General features: G+C 38.3%; 1 protein-coding gene across 3 annotated transcripts in view; it reads left to right on the plus strand.

Moving 5' to 3' along the window:
• Positions 1-144: 144 nt before the first annotated feature.
• The window catches only part of CC2D2B (coiled-coil and C2 domain containing 2B), a 37,819-nt gene continuing 17,575 nt past the window's right edge, over positions 145-20,388 (plus strand). For 2 of the 3 annotated variants that reach the window (XM_079978657.1, XM_079978658.1), the window contains exons 1-22: positions 934-1,019; positions 2,150-2,218; positions 3,622-3,688; positions 4,228-4,307; positions 4,556-4,636; positions 5,679-5,771; positions 7,304-7,487; positions 8,091-8,227; positions 8,335-8,460; positions 9,735-9,944; positions 10,273-10,370; positions 11,473-11,613; positions 12,700-12,826; positions 13,121-13,242; positions 15,195-15,372; positions 16,186-16,336; positions 17,397-17,544; positions 17,628-17,766; positions 18,090-18,293; positions 18,808-18,897; positions 19,352-19,446; positions 19,740-19,910. In XM_079978657.1, the coding sequence (XP_079834783.1) occupies positions 972-1,019; positions 2,150-2,218; positions 3,622-3,688; positions 4,228-4,307; positions 4,556-4,636; positions 5,679-5,771; positions 7,304-7,487; positions 8,091-8,227; positions 8,335-8,460; positions 9,735-9,944; positions 10,273-10,370; positions 11,473-11,613; positions 12,700-12,826; positions 13,121-13,242; positions 15,195-15,372; positions 16,186-16,336; positions 17,397-17,544; positions 17,628-17,766; positions 18,090-18,293; positions 18,808-18,897; positions 19,352-19,446; positions 19,740-19,910 (2,759 nt within the window). In that variant the 5' untranslated portion in view covers positions 934-971. Of the gene's footprint in view, positions 169-933; positions 1,020-2,149; positions 2,219-3,621; positions 3,689-4,227; positions 4,308-4,555; positions 4,637-5,678; positions 5,772-7,303; positions 7,488-8,090; positions 8,228-8,334; positions 8,461-9,734; positions 9,945-10,272; positions 10,371-11,472; positions 11,614-12,699; positions 12,827-13,120; positions 13,243-15,194; positions 15,373-16,185; positions 16,337-17,396; positions 17,545-17,627; positions 17,767-18,089; positions 18,294-18,807; positions 18,898-19,351; positions 19,447-19,739; positions 19,911-20,388 lie in introns of those variants that run through there. The other variant, XM_079978656.1, reaches the window with a different exon arrangement.

Genomic DNA, 20,388 nt, shown 5'->3' on the forward strand with positions numbered 1-20,388 from the left:
GGGCGGGAGAGGACCGTCTCTCTGCTTCAGAGCGGTTTGCCGTTTCACTTTGCCTCACCCTAAATGGAGCTGGGACTCTCCCTTCTAGGTCACCTCAGGAGGAAATGGTCCAGCTAGTCAGGAATGCGGGCGGTGGGGGGGAGAGAAGGAGTTTCAGTTTTTGAAGAGGTGGATGCGTGCCTATCGGTGCATTTCTGTGCTGGGGTCAAAAAAGAGGAAGAATAAGATTTTGTCTTACTGCATTTTTATTTTCTAGGATAACTCAGTCAGTAGAGCGTGAGACTCTCCATCTTTTTTTGGGGGGGGGGGTGTTTGAGCCTCCTGTTGAGTGAGAGATTCCTGCATTGCAGGACTAAGATAGTCCTCGCTGGTCCCTTCCAACTCTACAGTTCTGCGATTCTAAGAACTTAGGACTTTCTGGTTCTAAACTTCTGGACCATGTTTATTGGCAATAGCAAAACTCCTATTCTCAGTCAGAACTTGCTGGTATTAATGCACTTCTCAAATAGGGCTTCTCAAGTTGGGTGCTTATTTCTTAGACTTGCTTGCATTCCATTGTTATCTTGTGGCAGCCACTTGAAACAATATTGCTTTCATTGTTTGGTCGCTGTAACAGGCCTGCACAGCTATTTCATAGAACTCACAAGCCGTCAAATGTGGCCTGCCAGGGGATTGACAGCTGCCACTCAAGTGTGCTTGGTATATGAGATGTGGTTGACTTGGAATGTTCCAGGTCACACAGAGCTTCTGTAAGCACATCGGCACACGCTTCTTCTGCATTCTACACCTGCACTCAATGAATGAGCAGTACTGGCACAGAAACATTCTGTACTAGGCAAAAGAATAAGATGAGCTGTGATAGACACAAATATGTGGAATGGAGTAAAGATGGACTGGTTTTTACATTTTAATATTCTGCATATTCCTTCCCAGTTTCCTTGATGACCAACTGAATCCAGTTTTTATATAAAATGGATCCTGACAAAGAATTAGGAATACTATTGGATAGAAAAACAAAGGCAAGCTATGAAGACTATTTTTAAATGTTTACATTATTACCCAGCTACAATGCCCCAATAATTAGATTTGTTGATCAGTTTTTTTTATTCTAGATAAGATAGTAATCATAATAACAGGCATATGTTTTTTATTATACCCCAAGAATGTACTGCAATTAACAATTCATATGGTTATTCTGAATTTCTTATAATACTCCTATAGATAATAGACTTAAGTGTATTTTAAAAACAAATACATATAAATTATGGCTGCATTCACACAACACTTTATTCTGTTTTCTGGATATCTCCCTAATGGTTAAAATCCCAGGCAAGCAGATGCCTCTTTGGAGGTGAGGGTGTGGTTGCTTACTTATTAAAACTGAAATTTATTAATGCAACAACCTCACACATACACTATGTAAAAGAGTGTTAGTTTACCACTTCCCCTTCCCTGCACACTCTATCCCTGCCTCTCTTCTCCCCCAACTTCATACAGTATACTACATTAATGTCTCACATCAAATGTAACAGATTTGTAGAAAAGACTCTACAACCTGCAAATAGAGGCAATGCACGTACTTTTGTAACTCAAGAAAATCTTTAATAAAAATTATTTATAAAAATCCTGAAATTAATTGTTATTGATATTTATAACGACAAACAAAATTGTTATAGTGAACATCCCTACATTGCAAGAAGCCTAACCTTAACAATACAGTATAATCAAATATTTTTAAAGGCAGCATGTCATGGTACTGAAATTTATTGAAAAGCCTGAGGTTATTTAGTGTAAGAAGATAACTTGGCTAGTGAGATTTAGTTCCCAAATTATGCATCTACATGTAGTCCCTCTATTTATTTACCACTTGACTATGATAGTCAGTTTACAATAATACAAACAGTTTACAATAATACAATATAAAAAGTAAAAAAAAAAGTTAAATCTATAACATCTGACTTGGATTGAAATGCTTGGTGGAGTAAAAAATATATATATATTCGGTAGGTGTCAAAGGTTCAGTTAGGAAGGACTTCCCTAAAATTGACTTCATCCTTCTATGCAACATCACACTTTTATTTACATTTGTTTATGAAGTTGTGTATCATATAGATTATGATTTTAGATAGTTTTCTTTTTTATTATTCAGAAAGAAAAGGTTCAGGAAAGAATTGCAAAGAAAAGTAAATCTTTACAGAAAAGAAGTGTCAGAAGAAAGGTACGTTTTACCCCATCACATAGCATGCAAAACATTTACTGAAGCAAGAGTTTGGAAAGCATTTGCTTTTTAAATTTTTTAAAAAATAATCTCTTCTCTACAGAGGTTTCATGGAAAATGTATTTTCCCCCAAATCAGTTTTATCTTGAAAGTGAAATCTTAACTGCGCAGTGCCATTTTATTGCACGTATGGGTGAAGATATAATGACATCAGGGTAAGTTGCTCTAGACCAGCTTTCTTCAACCTGATACCTCCAGATGTTTTGGACTACAATTTCCATCATTCTTACTAGCCAGTGTGATCAATGGTCAGGGATCATGGGAGCTGTAGTCCAGAGCACCTGGAGGGAAACACCAGGTTGGAAAGCTAGTATTAGACATTATGAAGTGAGGCACTTCAACTAAGGTTCCTGTTTTTGTAATCATTTCATATTGTAATATTTGGTTTTGCATTCACTTCAAAGACTCATTGGCGGAGCACTCATGGGCTTTGGGGGCCTTTCTCTATTTTCCTTTAGTCCTTCAGAATCTCTCAAAAGGCCACTTTAGAAGTTCTAAATACAATAAGAGCCATGGCAGAGGAAGGGGGGTACGGATCTGCCCCAGGTGTCATCACTGGGGGGGGGGGGGCGTGACAAAATGACAAAAATATGAGGTGTTTTTGTTTGTTTGTTTGTTTGTTTAAATGGGCTCATGAAACTTTTTAGTTCAGTCAGTGAACATAACAAAACAGCTGGCACTGGGCGCCACACCACGGGGGCCAGCACTTACCGCGGGGCCTGCAGCATGCCCAAGACACGTGTCTCTCCTGGGAGTGATGTAGTGGCTTGGGGCCTGCAGGCTCCGCACTGCCTGAAATGGCAGTGTGGGACTTGGGTCTGCCCTCCACCTCTCCCTCAGCCGTCCTACAGCTGAGGAGGAGGTGGCGGAGAGGCTCCACGCAGCGCGCCCCACCCCTATGGGCGGCTCGCTCCATCCCCAGCTTCAGGACACGCGTGCCGCACTTGGCACCCAAGCGGCTAGCTATGCCGCTGAACAAGAGGAACTAAAATGGAAATGAGCTTTTGAGAACTCTGTTATACATATAGATACATTTGTTGAACACATGGGATGTCTTGTATCTTGGACAATTAAATGTTTATAGCATGTTGACCAACTCTAAATGTTATTTTGTTTCTAATATGAAGATCATTCTTCTTTGTTTATTCCATTTACTATCTGAATGATGGCATAAACCTTGCCTGCATCACAACTTGAAGTTTTTGTAGGTTGCACACTAGTAAACATTTTGGATGGGGTGATGGTATATGATGTATACAGCTGAAAAAATGAATAAAAATGTGAGGGAATAGTTTTGATAATTTCATTGCAACTTTTCTCTTTTGGTAAATTGTTTAATGTAGCAAACTGAAGATGACATACATGTTGATAGAAAACAAAAAGAAACCCTGGACCAATATCCACAGGAAGGTAGCTCAATGTTTTTACTCCTTACCAAGTTGTAATATATCACAATGAAGTTCAAGGGCATTTCCACAAATGTGGCTCAGATTAAATTTAGATGTTATTCAAACGTCAAACCTACATATGACCTTTTCCTGTTTTCATTCTATTCTAAAGTACTGTAATAATATTAGCACTTGATAAAAAATACAGAATATTCTGATGTGCTAGAATTAGAATATTCTAATTTTAGATTCTTGTCAACTTTTTGTGCAGATGTTGCAACTTGAAATCATGTGTTTTCTGCATTTTTCTTGTGCAGTGAACTAAATGCACTTTCATTTATAATTTGCACTTTAAGGAGCGTGCTTGAAATGTGAATGTATGACTCAAATAAAGAATACTTAATCTAAATCCTTCACAAACTTTGAAAAACCTACTGGATTATTGTCATTTCCTTGAGAATCCAAAATTGTCTATATGAAAAGTACTGCAAAATACATTCCGATAATATTCGAGTATTTTATTGCAAAGTGTGTTTCAAATGTCTGTGCTTTTTATAATAGCTGTGGCTGTAGAAGAAAAACAAAGTAGATTAACTGAAGTATTACGGGATAGAGTGAGAGGGAAGTTGAGAACTGTTAAGGTAAATAGTTTTAATTGAATTTTGATTTAGCATTCAAATGAAACATGTAACTTATTATATGTATGATTCTATAAAAGGCGGTAAGTTCAACCAATTTAAAAGACTCATCATTTCTCCCACACCAATTGGAGCGCATCAGAAAAAAGAAGTTAAGTGCTGAATATGGAAAGCCTGCATTTTATCTCAATTCTTGTTTTCTCTGTGTTTTTAAAATTACAAGAAACACACTAAAATATCCTTTGTTTTAGGCTGAACAAGAAGAAAAATCTTGCGACAAACCCTACTCTGATACTAAAGAATACCAACACAACTCTGAAGTGAGCACTGAGGTAATAAAATATTTGTAAAATTGCTGCCAACACTGATAAGCTGCACCATTGCTTTTTATATTCAATTTGGTGCAACAAATTCTAATATGAGCATATTTTTGTAGAATGTGTGATTCTGGTTACTCCTGCCATTACATGTAGAAAACACCTGTGCCATCAAGAAGATGAGTATCATTCAGTCTTGAATCTCTTCTCACTGCTTTTTAAAAAAGCACATTCCCCCATCCCCTCAAGAAAAGGATCCTGGGAACTGACATTTTTAGGAGTGCTGAGAGTTGTAGCTCTGTGAGGTATAAACTACATTTCCCAGGATTCTGAGGGGTGGGGGCGTGTGTGCTTTAAATATATGGTGCATATTCAAGAATCTCTGCATCAGAGAGGTGGGGAGGGGAGAAGCAAGAGGGAGGTGCTTGCTACTTGTTCCTCTTTAAAAAAAAAAATCTCTCTGATAGCTCGGTAATCTAGAGCTTCTTCTTGCTGTGGCACAAATTTGAGAAAAGCCAAAGAAGCACCCCGCTCTCTCTTAAGCAACAAGATCTAGAGGTGTTTTAAGTTGAAGTTGAAGGTCAGCTGGAGAAGACTGAGATATAGGAATTACCTTTGCTTACACAAAGATTGGCATATGCTGTCTCCCCTCTACATTCAGAGTACTAAGATCTGAATGATGAAGAAGGTAAATGATTTTGGCAGCAAAGCTATGGGCAGAGGTGTGTGAACTAAGGCATGATAAGGGAAGGCCTAAGAGGAAAATGTTTCATTAGACAGGGTGGGAATGAGAAGATGATGAACCAAAATTTAAGTTGAGAAAGATAGAGATGAATTGGTAGGTTTTTATATAAGAACATGTGACTTGACTTGGTGAGAAGACTGAATATGAGAAGGAGGGAGGGAGTAAAACAGCCTCAGTGCTAGGTTAGATGGTGATGTTGTCAATGGATATAATAAAGGAAAATAAAGGAAAATTAAGTTTCTGGAGAAAGAGAAGGCTACCCAGTATTTAGCACTACTGATTGATAATTATTCACCAAATTTTAAATCTTAGAATGAAGTCTCCTTTGATGAGGGTTTTATATTTTTTACATCAACTTTTGAAGATTACTCAAAGCTGAAAGAAACTGATCAGGTCATTGACCAGGTACTGCTATTCTTCTCTTCATACAAACTGCATTCTTTTCTGTTGCATTATGATGCTGGAGTGTCTTGAAAGTCTTCTGTCAAATAGATGTCTAGTATTTGAAGTTGTTTATAGCTACAGTTAATTCACTTTCTCTGGTAACAAAGGAAAATTATGAAATAAGCTATTCAAAAGTTTTCTTCAGTGGCCCTAAACTTATATACAAAATAACTATATAGCCTTAAACAAAAGAAAAAGAATTTTTATTTCATTCATTTTCTTTTTTTCAAAGTACCTTGTACCATAGATTTCCTAGATATATTTGACCATGATCCAAATAAGTATTTGATTTACATTTATAAACAATTGTCGTGGAACTGGGAGCTTTCTTTAAAATATTTAACTTTTTCACAGACTTTTCTTATACTTTCTAGTGTTGCAGAGAACAGTTGACCACTTTAATACTCTGTTGATTACTTTAAAGGGATGAGCTGGGTTGCAATTAGTTGTATATAGGTGAGAAAGTGCCAAAATGAGCAACAATATGGGCTGGACTGGAGATTGCTTGTGAGGGAGCTTGAAGGAAAGAGATGCTTTGAGAGCTAGGTACAAAAAAAAGGCTTGCTGTTTTGTTTTCAAGTGAATGAGAGTGAGGAAGACAGCATCTTGGATGAAATCACTATGCATTTCTTTCACTTGCTTTGTTACTGGAGGGAAATACACTGATATTTGTTTAAGCAGAGACACTGGGAGAGATTAGGTATTTGGGCTGCACAAAGCACCAGACCCTGTATATTTGTTTTTCAAAAAGATCAGAGAGGTACTGCCTGTTTCCCCACACCTATGGACTAGACCAGGGGTTGTCAACCTGGTCCCTACTGCCCACTAGTGGGGTTTCAGGATTCTAGGTGGGCGGTAGGGAATTTTATGGCACAAGCTGAATTCTCCTTCTATCAAGCACTGCTGGGCGGTAAGGAAATTTTACTATCAAGAAAGGTTCATTAGTGGGCGGTAGGTATAAAAAGGTTGACTACTCCTGGACTAGGCCATGCACTGAAATGCCTGCACATTCTGAATGTAAGCAGTATTGGTGATACTTCATTTTTGAAGTATTTGTGGAAAATGCCTATTTTCATAGAGATAGAAAATAGTGATCCAGGTACTGTATTAAGGAATCACTTAATTCTTCATACTTAGATACTGTTCATTAAACCTGAAAGTTGAAGTATGAGTTTTCTAATTCCAATGAAAACAATAAAATATAACAAAAATTGTAGCTATCAATGTTTATGCATTATAAACAATCAAAGGGTAACAATAAGGTGCTTCCTTTATTAGGACCTATTGAAAGTTTAGAAAGAAGTGAGCAAACTGGTCCTAATAATGGTGTTACAGCACTACATAAAACATACTGGACTCATAAAATTATAAAGCAATTTCTCTGGAAATTACCTATATCTATTCCAACATGTTTATGTAGATTGTTTTCTGTTGGTATCTGTCCCATCGCTCTCTATATTTCTATCACACTTATTTTTTATTATGATTAACAGAAATCTATAAATGACAGCCTTCAAAATGTCTGCGGCTTAAATGAACAAACTCCTTTGCTTGATCATGTGAGAGAAATACTACTACCAGAACTGCTTGAAGTAAAACCTCCTGGGTGTGAAAGCAGTAATCTCGATAAGCAAAAGCAATGGGACCAACAACTTTTTCTGCCAAGCACTTCCCCGGGTAATGTATGTTGCAAAATATGACAGTGACTTAGATCTTACAAATGTGCATGTGAACACCAAATGCCCAGTAGGCTGCATTTTCTGGTACAAATGCAGAAATGACTGCCACCCCTCACCAGGTAAGAGGCCATGGAATGCATGGAAACTGCCTGTTTTCAGGTTAGTCCATTAAGAGACTAGTTCTTCAAAAGTGGGCAGAGTTTAAGAGATGTGGGCTAGAGGCAGAAACTCTAAAGGTCCTAGAACACTTTCAGTCCTTGTCAAAGCAAGTTGTTTGCTAGGAGCTCTGCTTGGTGCTGTGATAATAGACCTGCCTTGCTATATGAGCTTATCTGCAGGACCAGAACAGGACACGTTTCAGTATCAACCGTTCTGAGAGAGAAGGAAGGATTAGAGAGAAGAGCAAAAGTTAGTGAAAGAGAGGGCTCATTTTAAAATTTGCTATATTTGGCGTAGGTGGTTAAGCAGTTTGTTTTGTGTTACTGTTGTACTTTTCTGGATTAGATTTAAATATCTGACCAACAAAAAGAAGAGGATAAATTAATTCAAGAATTTACATTCTACCTATATGTCACCCTAACTTCATAATAATTGTTCTCAGTTATACAGAGCTGTAAATTGCCAGACAATATGGCACCACGATTCCTAGAAGATGAAGGATTTTATATTCCAAGAAAGCCTCGTGTATCTAGGAATACATACTACAAAATGGAAAACCGTCTTCTTCAGCAAGATGGGGTAAATGTGCTGTTTAGTTTCTAAAAACTTCTGTTACCTAAATAATATGTTTAAAAAGCAGATGACTTGTTTAATGTTGTTTGTGTTTCTGAATCATATTTATTAAGGGGAAAAACTGGTTTGACGAAAGCGGGGAAATAATGTCATTGCCTTCTCCAATCAAACCATCAAGTTACTACAGAGTGTTTTTTCCTTCTGAGATTGACCCACGATTAAAGACAACATACAGGAAGGTTTGTTTTTTTCCACTTTAAAAAACCAAAACGCTTCCTTTTTAAGACTATTATTTTGCTAGGAAATGCTTTATATTCCCAGGCTAGAAATACTATGTAGGGCTGGGAGTATATTTTAGATGGAATTGTTAATTCACATCTTTACAATTAATGAAAGTTGAGGAAGCTCTCTACTGCACTAGGAGTTGTGCAGTGTACTGCTAAAATGGAATGAATATATTTGAGCTAATATTAACAGTAATATATAATATCTTATGTTTTAGCTAAAATATTTTAATGTACTTCATTCATTTTATATACATACAGTACACTTAAAATCTAGTGATCAAATAAAATTCTATAAATCTAGTGATTTCTATAAATTAGTTTGCTAATGAATCAAACACACATGAAGGCACTATAATGGTCTGAAGGCACACCACCTTGTTCATAGGTAGGGTCTGATTAGTGCACAAGTGTCTGGAAATCACATGTACTTGGGTGCTATGATGAAAGAAATTTAGGATATTAACGCGATAAAATTAATATTAAAAATGTTTAGTTTATCTGAAGTAAGACTAATAGTCACCAGAGTGACTTAGAATAAACACATTTGATTTGGGGTGGAGGTATGTTTATCATGCCTTTTTACATATGTAATATTTATGCTCTCATGTAAAATACACCTTATATTTTTGTAGATGTGATAAATTCTTGAACAGTGGTACCTCGGGCTACATATACTTCAGGTTACATATGCTTCAGGTTACAGACTCCGCTAACCCAGAAATATTACCTCGGGTTAAGTACTTTGTTTCAGGATGAAAACAGAAATTGCACGCCACTGGCGCAGCGGCAGCAGGAGGCCCCATTAGCTAAAGTGGTGCTTCAGGTTAAGAACAGACCTCCAGAATGAATTAAGTTCTTAACCCAAGGTACCACTGTACATATATTTAAGGCTGAATCATATAGCAACTCAAAAGGACTAAATAAGAGTAAGAGTTAGTTTAGTAACCAAGAATTAAGACAGAAATAGTTTTTAGGAGAGTCAATTGGTACGAGAGAAGCATCACTTTCCACAGTGTAGACTTACACACATTTTTCTCCACTGTTATCTCTAGTCAAGGAGATTATTCAGTTTTTTTTTAATGTTGTGAAAACCTAGAAAACAAAGCAAAAACTACCTATCAGAGCCAAAAACATGTATGCCAGATGAAGTAATTCCTCATTTAAACCATACTCAACTCTGAAAAACTTGTTGCTTCACCTCAAATTTACTTTTTTTAAAAACACAGGCAATGCAACCTCAACTGGAAAACTGCATCATAACTAAGTCAGAGGAACAGAGCAAAATTTATCAACTGGATCTTAACATATCAAGTATTGTGTTTAGCCATCATTTTTTTTTCAACTGTGAACAAGTACTGGCTGCCAGGTTGCTTGACCTTTATGACTGCTTTCAACAACGGCAGCAGCAAAACGTTACTCTCTTGCTATCTGAAAAAGTAAGAAAATGCTTTATCTTACAGTTTTAGTTATAAGGTATGATGTAAAAGGCTTTAAGACTTCAGGATGTCACAGCTTGAAGACTTGGTGTCTTCATTCTGACAGAATGGGCAGTAAAATGGCAAATGTAAATCCATGTAAATGAATGCAAAGTGATGCATATCAGGGCAGGAAAAAACCAACAACCCTAAATATCCAGAAAGGATATTGTCCTGTAGAGTGTGACACTTTCATTTTAAAATATTAATAATTTTAACAAAATATCACATGAAGTTATTTGCTAATAAAAGAATTAATGCATTTTAAATAAATTATTTTTAATTACAGCTCAAAGCATTAATAAGTTCCACAAAATTACTGGAAAGTAACTTAAAAACAAGTGAGCTAAGTACGAAAACTTTGAAGGATTACAGATCACAAATAAGGTACCTATTTAAAATGGGGCAGGAGGAGGAATTGACCGTGCTGTAGGTATATACTGCTTTGGTCAGTGCTGATTTCCAAGAGTACAAAATTGAAAATAGTGAGTAATCTGCATTGACTCAAAATCAATTCCCTGAGGCAACTGATTAAGCTGCTTTGAGGTTTTAACCACATTGTCCTACCCCCATCAAGTAGAAAATAAATTCTATGAAATAAAATGAAAAACAAACATCACCATCATTTCAATTTGTTACCCACCCTTCAGCATCAGATCCCAGGGTAATTTATAACAATGTAAAATTCAAAAAAGTTAAAGCAAGTTGCAGTTCCAGGAATAGGATGGGTGCTGTACATATATATCTTGGGTGTCAAAGCCCAGGTAAAGGAGTGCATCTTTAGCATACAGTGGAAACTATGTACTGTGAAAGCACCAGATGCAGATACATGTAAATTGTTATTCTGTTATTTAGTTGTAGGTCTAGGCCCAGACCTCTTTTTCTTGGAAGTGGGTAGCATTAGTGGGTAGTTTGGTGGGTGTCAATCTGAATGGTACCATGAATCCCTTCCAATTCTTGGGCTCCTGCATCTGTGCGGATAGAATGTACAGGTTTGCCAAACCAATTACTTTATTAAGCTAATGACTTTGTCTGGCTTGTTAAGCACCATGATTAGCATAACCAAAGAAGTTGCTCTGTGCCATACAACAAATGGGTGGGATTTCCCCCACCCACCCTCTCTCTTGCGTAGGAGAGCATTGGCATCCTCTTGCCTATGAGCTGGAAGCAGGAGACACAGATATGAAGTGAGTTAAGTTGTATATATGTGGAATTAAAACCATCTATCCTAAAGATGCCACAGTCTCTGCTGACCTTCATTCCAAGCAAACCATATTCTGGGCAAAGTGCTGGAACCCCTAGAATCTCTCACTGCTTGGAAACTGGGGCAGTGTGTAACTATATTTATAAAATACGTTAATCACAGGGGAAACGAATGTACAATTTATGTCATGATTTTAGATTTTAGTTTAACAACTGCAAATCATTAAATGGAATTTTAAGTTTGTGCTCAGGTTTTTTTTTTCTGTTTTGCATTATAAAATACAAGAAATACCAGAATATTACATGATATAGAACACCAAAGAGATAAATGCTTAATACAAAGTATTATGAAAGTATGGAAACAAATAAAATCTCTACGGAGACAGCAAGGATTTGTTAGTTCTACTGTCAGGCTGCAATTTCAAAAGTAAGTGGTAATGATTATCTTTCATATATGATTTTTAATTCTTCAGAAAGATTTAATCTAGTCCTTGTGTGTTTGTGTTTCTCAAAGAGAAGAAATGGAATTTATCGCAGTTTGTTTGTTTATATGTATTGATAAACAGCTTGATATCTTTAAAATCTCTAAAAAATAATCTAAAATCTAAAAAGACAAAAAGCAGGATTTTGTGTGCTCAGTAAACTAACAATATTTGGAGATCAAGGAGTATGTTTCTCTGAGGGTGTGATGTAGGGCAGTATATTTTGTTGGAAAGCTTAGGCCAGGCTTTCTCAACCTCGGCCCTCCAGATGTTTTGAGACTACAATTCCCAGCATCCCTGACCACTGGTCCTGCTAGCTAGGGATCATGGGAGTTGTAGGCCAAAAACAGCTGGAGGGCCGAGGTTGAAGAAGCCTGGCTTAGGCTGTGTGCCTCCATCTATGCTTAACCTGTATATTTGTAAATAAATTCAAATATTACAAAATGCAGTGGACCTCCAAAGATTTCCTTTCAAAGGAACAAAACTCAGATACAGTGGTGCCTCGCAAGACGAAATTAATCTGTTCCGTGAGGCTCTTCGTATAGCGGTTTTTTCGTCTTGCGAAGCAAGCCCATTGACAGTTTAGCGGATTAGCGCTATTAGCGGTTTAGCGGCTTATCAGCGGATCAGCTGATAAGTGGTTTAGCGGCTTAGGAAAAGGGGGGAAAAAGGGGAGAAAACCCGCAGGAACTCGCAAGACATTTTGTCTTGCGAAGCAAGCCCATAGGGAAATTCGTTTTGCGAAGCGCCTCCAAAACGGAAAACCCTTTCGTCTAGCGGGTTTTCCGTCTTGCGAGGCGTTCGTCTTGCGGGGCACCACTGTAATAGTTGCAGAGGCAGAGCACTGGAGCGCTATAATTGGGTGTGAGAAGAGTGATGGGTGAAAGAGGTAGCAAAGAGGTTAAGCACTTCCTTTCTCCAGTTATATCCTCTTCGCATTAAAAAGGGAGAGGAATCGTACAACCAAATGTCAGATAACATCTGAGCCTAAATGTAGAGGTTTCATTGTTTTCTCCCCATCTTTGAATAAGGCTGACATATATCTCAGAACTTGATGAATTCGAAGGCAACATATCAGAAGAGAATGAAAATGCTCCAAGAGATGAAAGATATACTGATTTATCAAACAAATTTTCAGCAGCTGGAAGAAGACAGAAGGTTCTTAAGTTGAAGGAGTTGCAGAATAGTAAATCATTGTGCCATAGGAAAATGGCTGTGATTAGCACTGTTCCCTGTTGGTTTGTGCTCAGTTAATTTCTGGCGCTTATTGTAGAAATCTGGTTGACCTTATGAATATTTTATATACAGTGTAAATTCAGAATTGAAGAGTACTCTATCTCATACATGCCAGTCTAAGCTTATTACACCAGGTTTTTTAATTGGAATGCAGATATTGTGGTTTGTTTGAAATAATATATTGGGTGCAATGAAAATACAAATATTGATTTCTAGGGATGCTTGGATTCAGCTCATACCTTCCAAACTGCAATGGACATCGGAGGGATAAATGAACCTCTTTTGGTACCACATCTTACCTTTGTAACAGAAATAACAGCAGACGACATGTGCCCTCTGTGAGTTGCAGGTTTCCTTTTTTTTAGTTTTACAAAGCACCTATATAAAAACGTATTTCCCCAGTAGTATAAATACTACTGGGGGGGAATTTATATATATGTGTGTGTGTGTGTGTGTGTGTGTGTGTACACATACACATACATATATGAGACACAAAGAGAAGACTGTGCACCTGTAGATTTATGCTTATTTATTGAGTTTTATAATGCTTTATGGTGGGGGAAGGGGGAAATGCCCTTTAAGTGAGCCGGCCCCCAGCCAGCCCATCCCACACCTCACTTTGCTTCTGAAAGTGGAGATGCCAATGACAATAGCCTATGCATGTCTGATATCCAGAAAGAACTATGTTCCACTGGTTCTTTCCACCCCACCATTATGCCCATTACTGTATATTAATGCTGTCCTCCAAGACTATTTCTGAAGTTCAGCATTTCCCATCTTGAAGCAGTAAAGGTAAAGGTAAAGGTACCCCTGCCCGTACGGGCCAGTCTTGACAGTCTCTGGGGTTGTGCGCCCATCTCACTTAAGAGGCCTGGGGCCAGCGCTGTCCGGAGACACTTCCGGGTCACGTGGCCAGCGTGACATCGCTGCTCTGGCGAGCCAGAGCCGCACACGGAAACGCCGTTTACCTTCCCGCTGGTAAGCGGTCCCTATTTATCTACTTGCACCCGGAGGTGCTTTCGAACTGCTAGGTTGGCAGGCGCTGGGACCGAGCAGCGGGAGCGCACCCCGCTGCAGGGATTCGAACCGCCGACCTTTCGATCGGCAAGCCCTAGGCGCTGAGGCTTTAACCCACAGCGCCACCTGCTTCTTGAAGCAGTAGGGAGAGCCAAATCCTATGTGAAGACCATCACTGAATGGAAAACCTGGAAATTTCCTGAATGTTTGGCTGTCAGTTACTCTGAATTTCTGCTAACTGTAGGACACAGTGCACTATGGGTATAATCCAGTTATATCCATGTGCTTATGCAGGCCCGTCTTACCCATCAAGGCTAGTGGCGCAGAGCGCTGGGGCGCCAAGTTCTGGAGGGCGCCAGGCAAGAGTCTGGGGAACACTGAACGAGCGTGCTGAGTGAGCGAGGGTTCGTGTGCTGCTCCCACCGAGCATCGGCTCAGTTTTTTCCCTTTTAGCCTGCAGGCGCCAAATTCTGCGGGGTGCCAGAACGTTAAAAGGGAAAAAACCGAGCTGACGCTTAGCGGGAGCGGCGCACGGTGTGCTACCTGCCATGGACACTGCAGCACAAAGTGGCCAGGTGAGCCAGGAGCCACTGCGGCCAGCCTCCGCCTCTTCCCCACTGGAGAGCCGCCCTCCAGCCACTGCCCGCCTCCTCTAGCCCTAAAAAAAAGGTCAACTCTGGGAAAGGGGGGGCGCCGGAGGGATCTTTGCACCGAATTTGTTTAAGACGGCCCTGTGCTTATGCAACATAAATCTTCTGGTTTACCATCTACCCCCCCCCCCGTCCCCAAATCTGCCCTGGATCCCCCAGCCCTTTGGAGCAGATTTGGGGTGTGTGGGAGCTGCAGGTTAGAGGAGAGGAAGAAGCAGCTTCGCTGTGTGAGCAATGGCTCCCTAATTTGTGGAGCTCTTAATAATTCTTGTGGTAAAAGGAAACACACATATGAGAATTGTGACTTCGAACCCTAGTGATAGAAAGAAAATGTATCTTTATTATTGATTTCAAGATCTTTAATAACTTTGCACAAGTTAAAGAAAATATGTGATTATGCTGTAATCCCCCACTTTTTGGTTTGACATGGAATATATAATTAATATTCAATTTAATTATGTACACATTAAACATTTAAAATTTTTGCTGTAGTGAGAACCAATGTAGGAAAAGTTTGAGCACATATTTTATTGTACTTTGAAAGTTTCCTCTGATTTGTTGGCTGGTTCTGTATATAAATATTAATATATTATTTGATCTGGTCTGTATTCCGGTATGTTTAGAGATGAACGACAGAGAAGAGAAAAAGTCAAAATGGAAAAATACTTTATTAAAATATATTACAACAATAAATTGGTCTCCTCTACTTCCGAAGCGCCTCTTCACCAGGATTTTAAAGTAATATTTCAGCAGATTTTTAGAATTCAAGTATTAAACTGGCCTGAATCTCTTCGATTAGAGGTATGCCTAGTTAGATGATAAAAATAGTTCAACAGTGTACCATAGCTGAAGCTGTTCTTTACAAACCATGCACTTTGAAGAAAATTGGATTGTATTTTGATGTAATATTTAAGAACTATTGTTCATACTCAGCATAGCTTCCTGTATTTTTATTTTAATGGGGAGGCTGCATAAAAATTGTGTGAATCTATGGTGTTCCATAATGTGTGAAAATGTCACATGTCTTTTTCACGCTGTCAGGATTTTGGCATCTCAAATTTCCGTGGTGCCCTGTGCAACGCCAAAATCCGGCACTCCCTGCCTCTTGCCTTCCATTGGATATCATAGTTGTGGCACTTGCTTCAGCACCCCAGATGCTCCATGCCCGGAGTGATTGTACCAGTCACCCTCCCCTAGGCCCACCTTTGATGCTGTGTTATATTATCTGTACATGCCAGTGGAAAGTGGGGCCAATTGTGGCTTCCTTGTAGGACATGCTTATGGTAAAGAAGAAAAGATGTAGTTACATTTTGGGAGTACATCATGAGTCCATGTGATGCAGCCATTGATTTTGTAATGTGTGGATTTTAGAACATATTTATAATCTTAGATCAGTGGTACCTTTTACACAATATTGTGCTGTACTGATGACTACTTGTTTATTTAAAAAGAATCCACTTTGCACTAGGTACAGTACTGATTTATAAGATATCAGCCTTTTGATATGTGTATAATAGGGGTTTTTTTGCATATTTTTTCCTTGCCTTTCTTTGGTTAAGCTGACACAGCTTAATCTTCTTTTTTAAAAACATTGGGTGATTTGTTTAATTTTAGATATTTGAATCAAGTAGAAAACCGACTTTGTTGGCCAAAGTGTACTTACCTCTTCCCAATAATGTTACATTGAAAAGCAAAGATGTTCTGGACGAGGCAGAGTTTAGTTGTGAACAACAAGTTAAACCTTCCAGTGGGGCAGTGGGAAGCAGTAAGTTCATAATATATGTTTTTAACTCGATAGGTATGGTGGTGGTGACTACTATTTTGCGGATCATTCAAAGCAATATGCTACAATATGTCTCTGTGGATGATCAGTACAGGAAACTAGATATGGGAAGGGTGCCTCTATTAATTCTGCTGCACCTGTCAGTATGATAATGGCTTTCTTTTTAAAAATGCTTATTCCTCCCGTTATATCCAGTGATATATTTGATAGAATTAAAAGGTTTTTAAATAGAGCCCCCAAACTCTGAGGATATTTAGCTTTCTACCTTTAGACCTCTGATAAGTCACTGTGAGGGCTAGTTAATATGCAATGATGGCAGATCCATGCCTTTAGATGTAGCTCGATGGGCATAGTCAAGGGGGGGCAGCAGCCCCCCTGAAACAAAACAAACAATAAATACAAATCTGAGGTTCTGCCCTCCCTAACTAAAAACTCGGCTACACCCATGTGTAGAACTGTCCCAGTCACAGAGTAAAAGGAGCACAGGTAAGGGGTGTATAAGCCACCCTTCACTGACAGCTTACCTTCTTAGAGCATATCATCCTGATTCAAACACCAAGCATTTCTGGGGTAACAAACTGTGAAGAGGTAAATTGAGGGTATTAAGGTTTCAATCAACTGTACACTCTTTTATTATTCAAAAACAGACCATCATATCCTCATGTGAGTGGTCAGATCCACGTTTAAACACACGAAGCTGCTGTTGTCATGATTAGTTTGGCCTTAACACTGCAGTCCTAACCATTTCCATTAACATCATGGTGGCCAGGATACTTCACTCTGATCACTTGTTTGTTATCAGACAAAAAACCCAGCTCAGGAGTTCGGGTATAAATTGGATGTATAGCAGTTATCATTAATTCACTCAAATGATGTAAAAGTAGGAATGTTTGGGGGTGTTAATGGTAGTTTATATCTCATATTAGTTTCCTCTCTCTCTGTCTGTGTAGGCTTATCCGCATTGCGGCATTAATGTTAGTAATAATATGTCAAACATAAGGTCTTGTTATCAAAAGGCTTATTTCAGTTATGTTTTTGACAGATGTATCTTTTTTCCTTGATGAAAAGGAAAGAGAAGAACTATGTATTCTGACATCAGGAAAATTAATGTATTCTTTATCTTGGACAGTTGATGACACAGGAGCTCCTTTAGCACCCACATTTCAGCCCCTTCATGTTGCCTGCATTAGGTAATAAGGTTTATATTTGCTGAATAGAGTTCCATCATAATGAGACTTGTTTATCCCTTTAATTCTTTTTTCTTTTTCTTTAGTATGCCAAGGTATATCGATTCAGGAAAAGGAACTGGAATTTGGCAGCATTCTGACATACAGAAACTAATTGAGTGGGCAAAAGAAGCCAATATTGATCCAAATAACCCTGACTATTTGGATTTGATTGAGATAATCATGGTAAATATTTAAGTCTCAGTAGCTAGTGTATCAGTTGATACTTAGGTCTTTGTCATATCAGAGACTTTTTGGAAATGTGAGGTGTGCATTTGACACACATTTTGCTGAGCTCCTGAAACAGATTTGCAAGATCCATTCACCTGCACTTTCTGATGTGCAAAATTTGTGTTTTCAGTGATTATGCTTTATCATTTCAGCATGCATGTGGAACATAACATTGCAAGCGGTATTAAGAGAAGTAAATTTTTTAGTTTAGAAACAACAGCCATATTTATTTGTTGTAGGCAACTAACTTGCTAAATAAATTATTTTATATTTCCTAGTATACAAAATCCTTGGAGCAAAATGAATCAAAATACTTTCGTCTTGAACAGCTGCAAGAAGAATTTAACTTTGTTACTGCAGAAGAGATTACAAATTGTAAACGTTTCCAGCTGTTGCAGCTGAGAAGCTTGGGACAGTTAGATTTCTATGGTTTCCAGCAAATCCCTCTGTATGACAGAGAAATACCAGACACAGTCTTTCAGGTATTCCACTTTAAAAACAAATGTTGGCCTACAATTTTGGATACTGTTTGCTTGAATACAAACAGTATTGGCTATGTGTTTCATTCTAATATCCGCATTCATGTTGGGCAATATTGATTATGTATTCTGAGGAATGGAGCTTTATGATGCCTTTTTACATAGTTTTAGTAAATTCATTTAAAAAAATTATTTCCATCTTGTCTTTCTTTCAAGAAGCTCAAGACTGCATACATAATCCCAGGCTGTTGAATAACTTATGGAGAAAACAGAAAACAAGGAAATATCAAATATATAATGTTTATATAGGAAATCAAAGATATACATTAATTCATACAAAAAAGTACTTAGAAAGTATTATTCTAAAGCTGAGGGACAAAATGCTTGAGAGTTATGCGAGTTCCCCAGATACAATGAAAAATGGAACATAATTGTATCAAATTAACTTGTGTATGGCTAGCTGCACAATCCAGTGAAAATTAATGCTTTATGATTAATGAACTAATTCTTATTTCAGGCATATGGGAACCAGTTAGAAAAGGACATGATGACAGATGCAGATCCTATTTCTGCACGAAGGAATAGTTCAGCCACTTTTGTTAGGATGGTATGATACTTTCCATAAATTTAATATGAACCATAAATGGCTACAGAAGAACTGGAAATACAGCTAGGTATTTCAGTCTGGGTTGGGTTCAAGGACTGTTTGAGTCATCTTGTGTTAGACTTGGTTTCATGTCAGTATTGTATTCCTATGAAGCATCAAAATTGTCATCACTGCACCTGCAACAATGTAGCACACCTGTGCTTAACTGTCCCCACCATTTGCTGTTGGGATCTGGAGGAACCCTTTCAATTCCCACTTAGAACTAAAAGTAATATCTGATTTCAAAATAAAAAATAAATAAAAAATAGATTTTATCCATATCATGTTCTAAAAAAGTAGTCTGTAATGCAAAAACATTTGAGGTATATTTGACCTTACAATATTGGTGTCTATGTAGCTAAACCCATGATGATTTAGTTTCAGATTGCATTCATCGAGTCTCTTTTATATACAGATGAGAAAACAAGCTACAAAACGAATTGTGACCATTAGGCACAAGTTTAACTTATCAGATATTGTGAATGATTATGAAGAAATTATATCTATGAGGTACAATATTCATTTATTATGTAAAAGCTTAATGGACTATACCACATTCACTTTGCTGCTTAGTGTAGGGCTATGTACATATATTTTTGGCTGTTTCTATAATCTTCCATAGACCACCTGACTAAAGTTTCTGAATTTTACGGTTCATTTTATTACAAAAAGCCTATAGAAAAACATTGAAGTTTAAAACTCATTTTTCTAGAATTATGTTACAAAATGCATAATTAAGATTTAGATTTTTCTCATATGAGCATATGCAAGTCTGATCTAAATTATTTCCTTTTTTCAAATAGTGAATTGAGTAATGCAATTTTCAAGCTAGGTGAACGCAAAAGGCATTTGAAACCACAAAGGAAAGAGAGGCGAAAGATTCCAGCACAGGCTGTCTCTGATGGAGATGTAAAACTTCTCATCAGAATATTGAGAGCCTATAATATTCCTGCAAGAAAGGCACCACCAACTAAGTAGGTACAGAATTCCTAGATTATAAAGGTCTTGACTCTTGAGAATGACCGCTCCCTGCATAAAACGGGGGGCGACCTTTGCGTGGACACGCGCAGCCCCTGGATCTGGAGCGGCTCCATCAGCATAGGCTTGGCTTTGCCTTCCCTCAGGTGGGATACCTGGAGGTCTCCGCCTACCCCAGTCAGTTGTCCAGTCCCACCTGGGGGAAGCGTTGCCAAGGAGATCAGGCCAGGTAGGGGAGGGATTACCTGCCCACACAATAGAGGGAGGATCTTACCTGGGAATCCTCACTTGGCTCCAGAGCTTCTCCCACCCTACCCACCCTCAGTTAATGCCTTATTTTGCAGGTTAACTCTTCTTCACAGGTTTTGAAGGTTAACTTTTCTTCACAGGTATGCGGGCGCTGCTACGTTAAGGTCACTGTCAAAGGGCCGGAAAGAAATTTCCCTGTATTGGCAGGTTTCGCCTTTCCCGTAG

This window comes from Podarcis cretensis, assembly GCF_951804945.1.
Source record: "Podarcis cretensis genome assembly, chromosome: 5".
NCBI classification, from domain to species: Eukaryota; Metazoa; Chordata; class Lepidosauria; order Squamata; family Lacertidae; genus Podarcis; species Podarcis cretensis.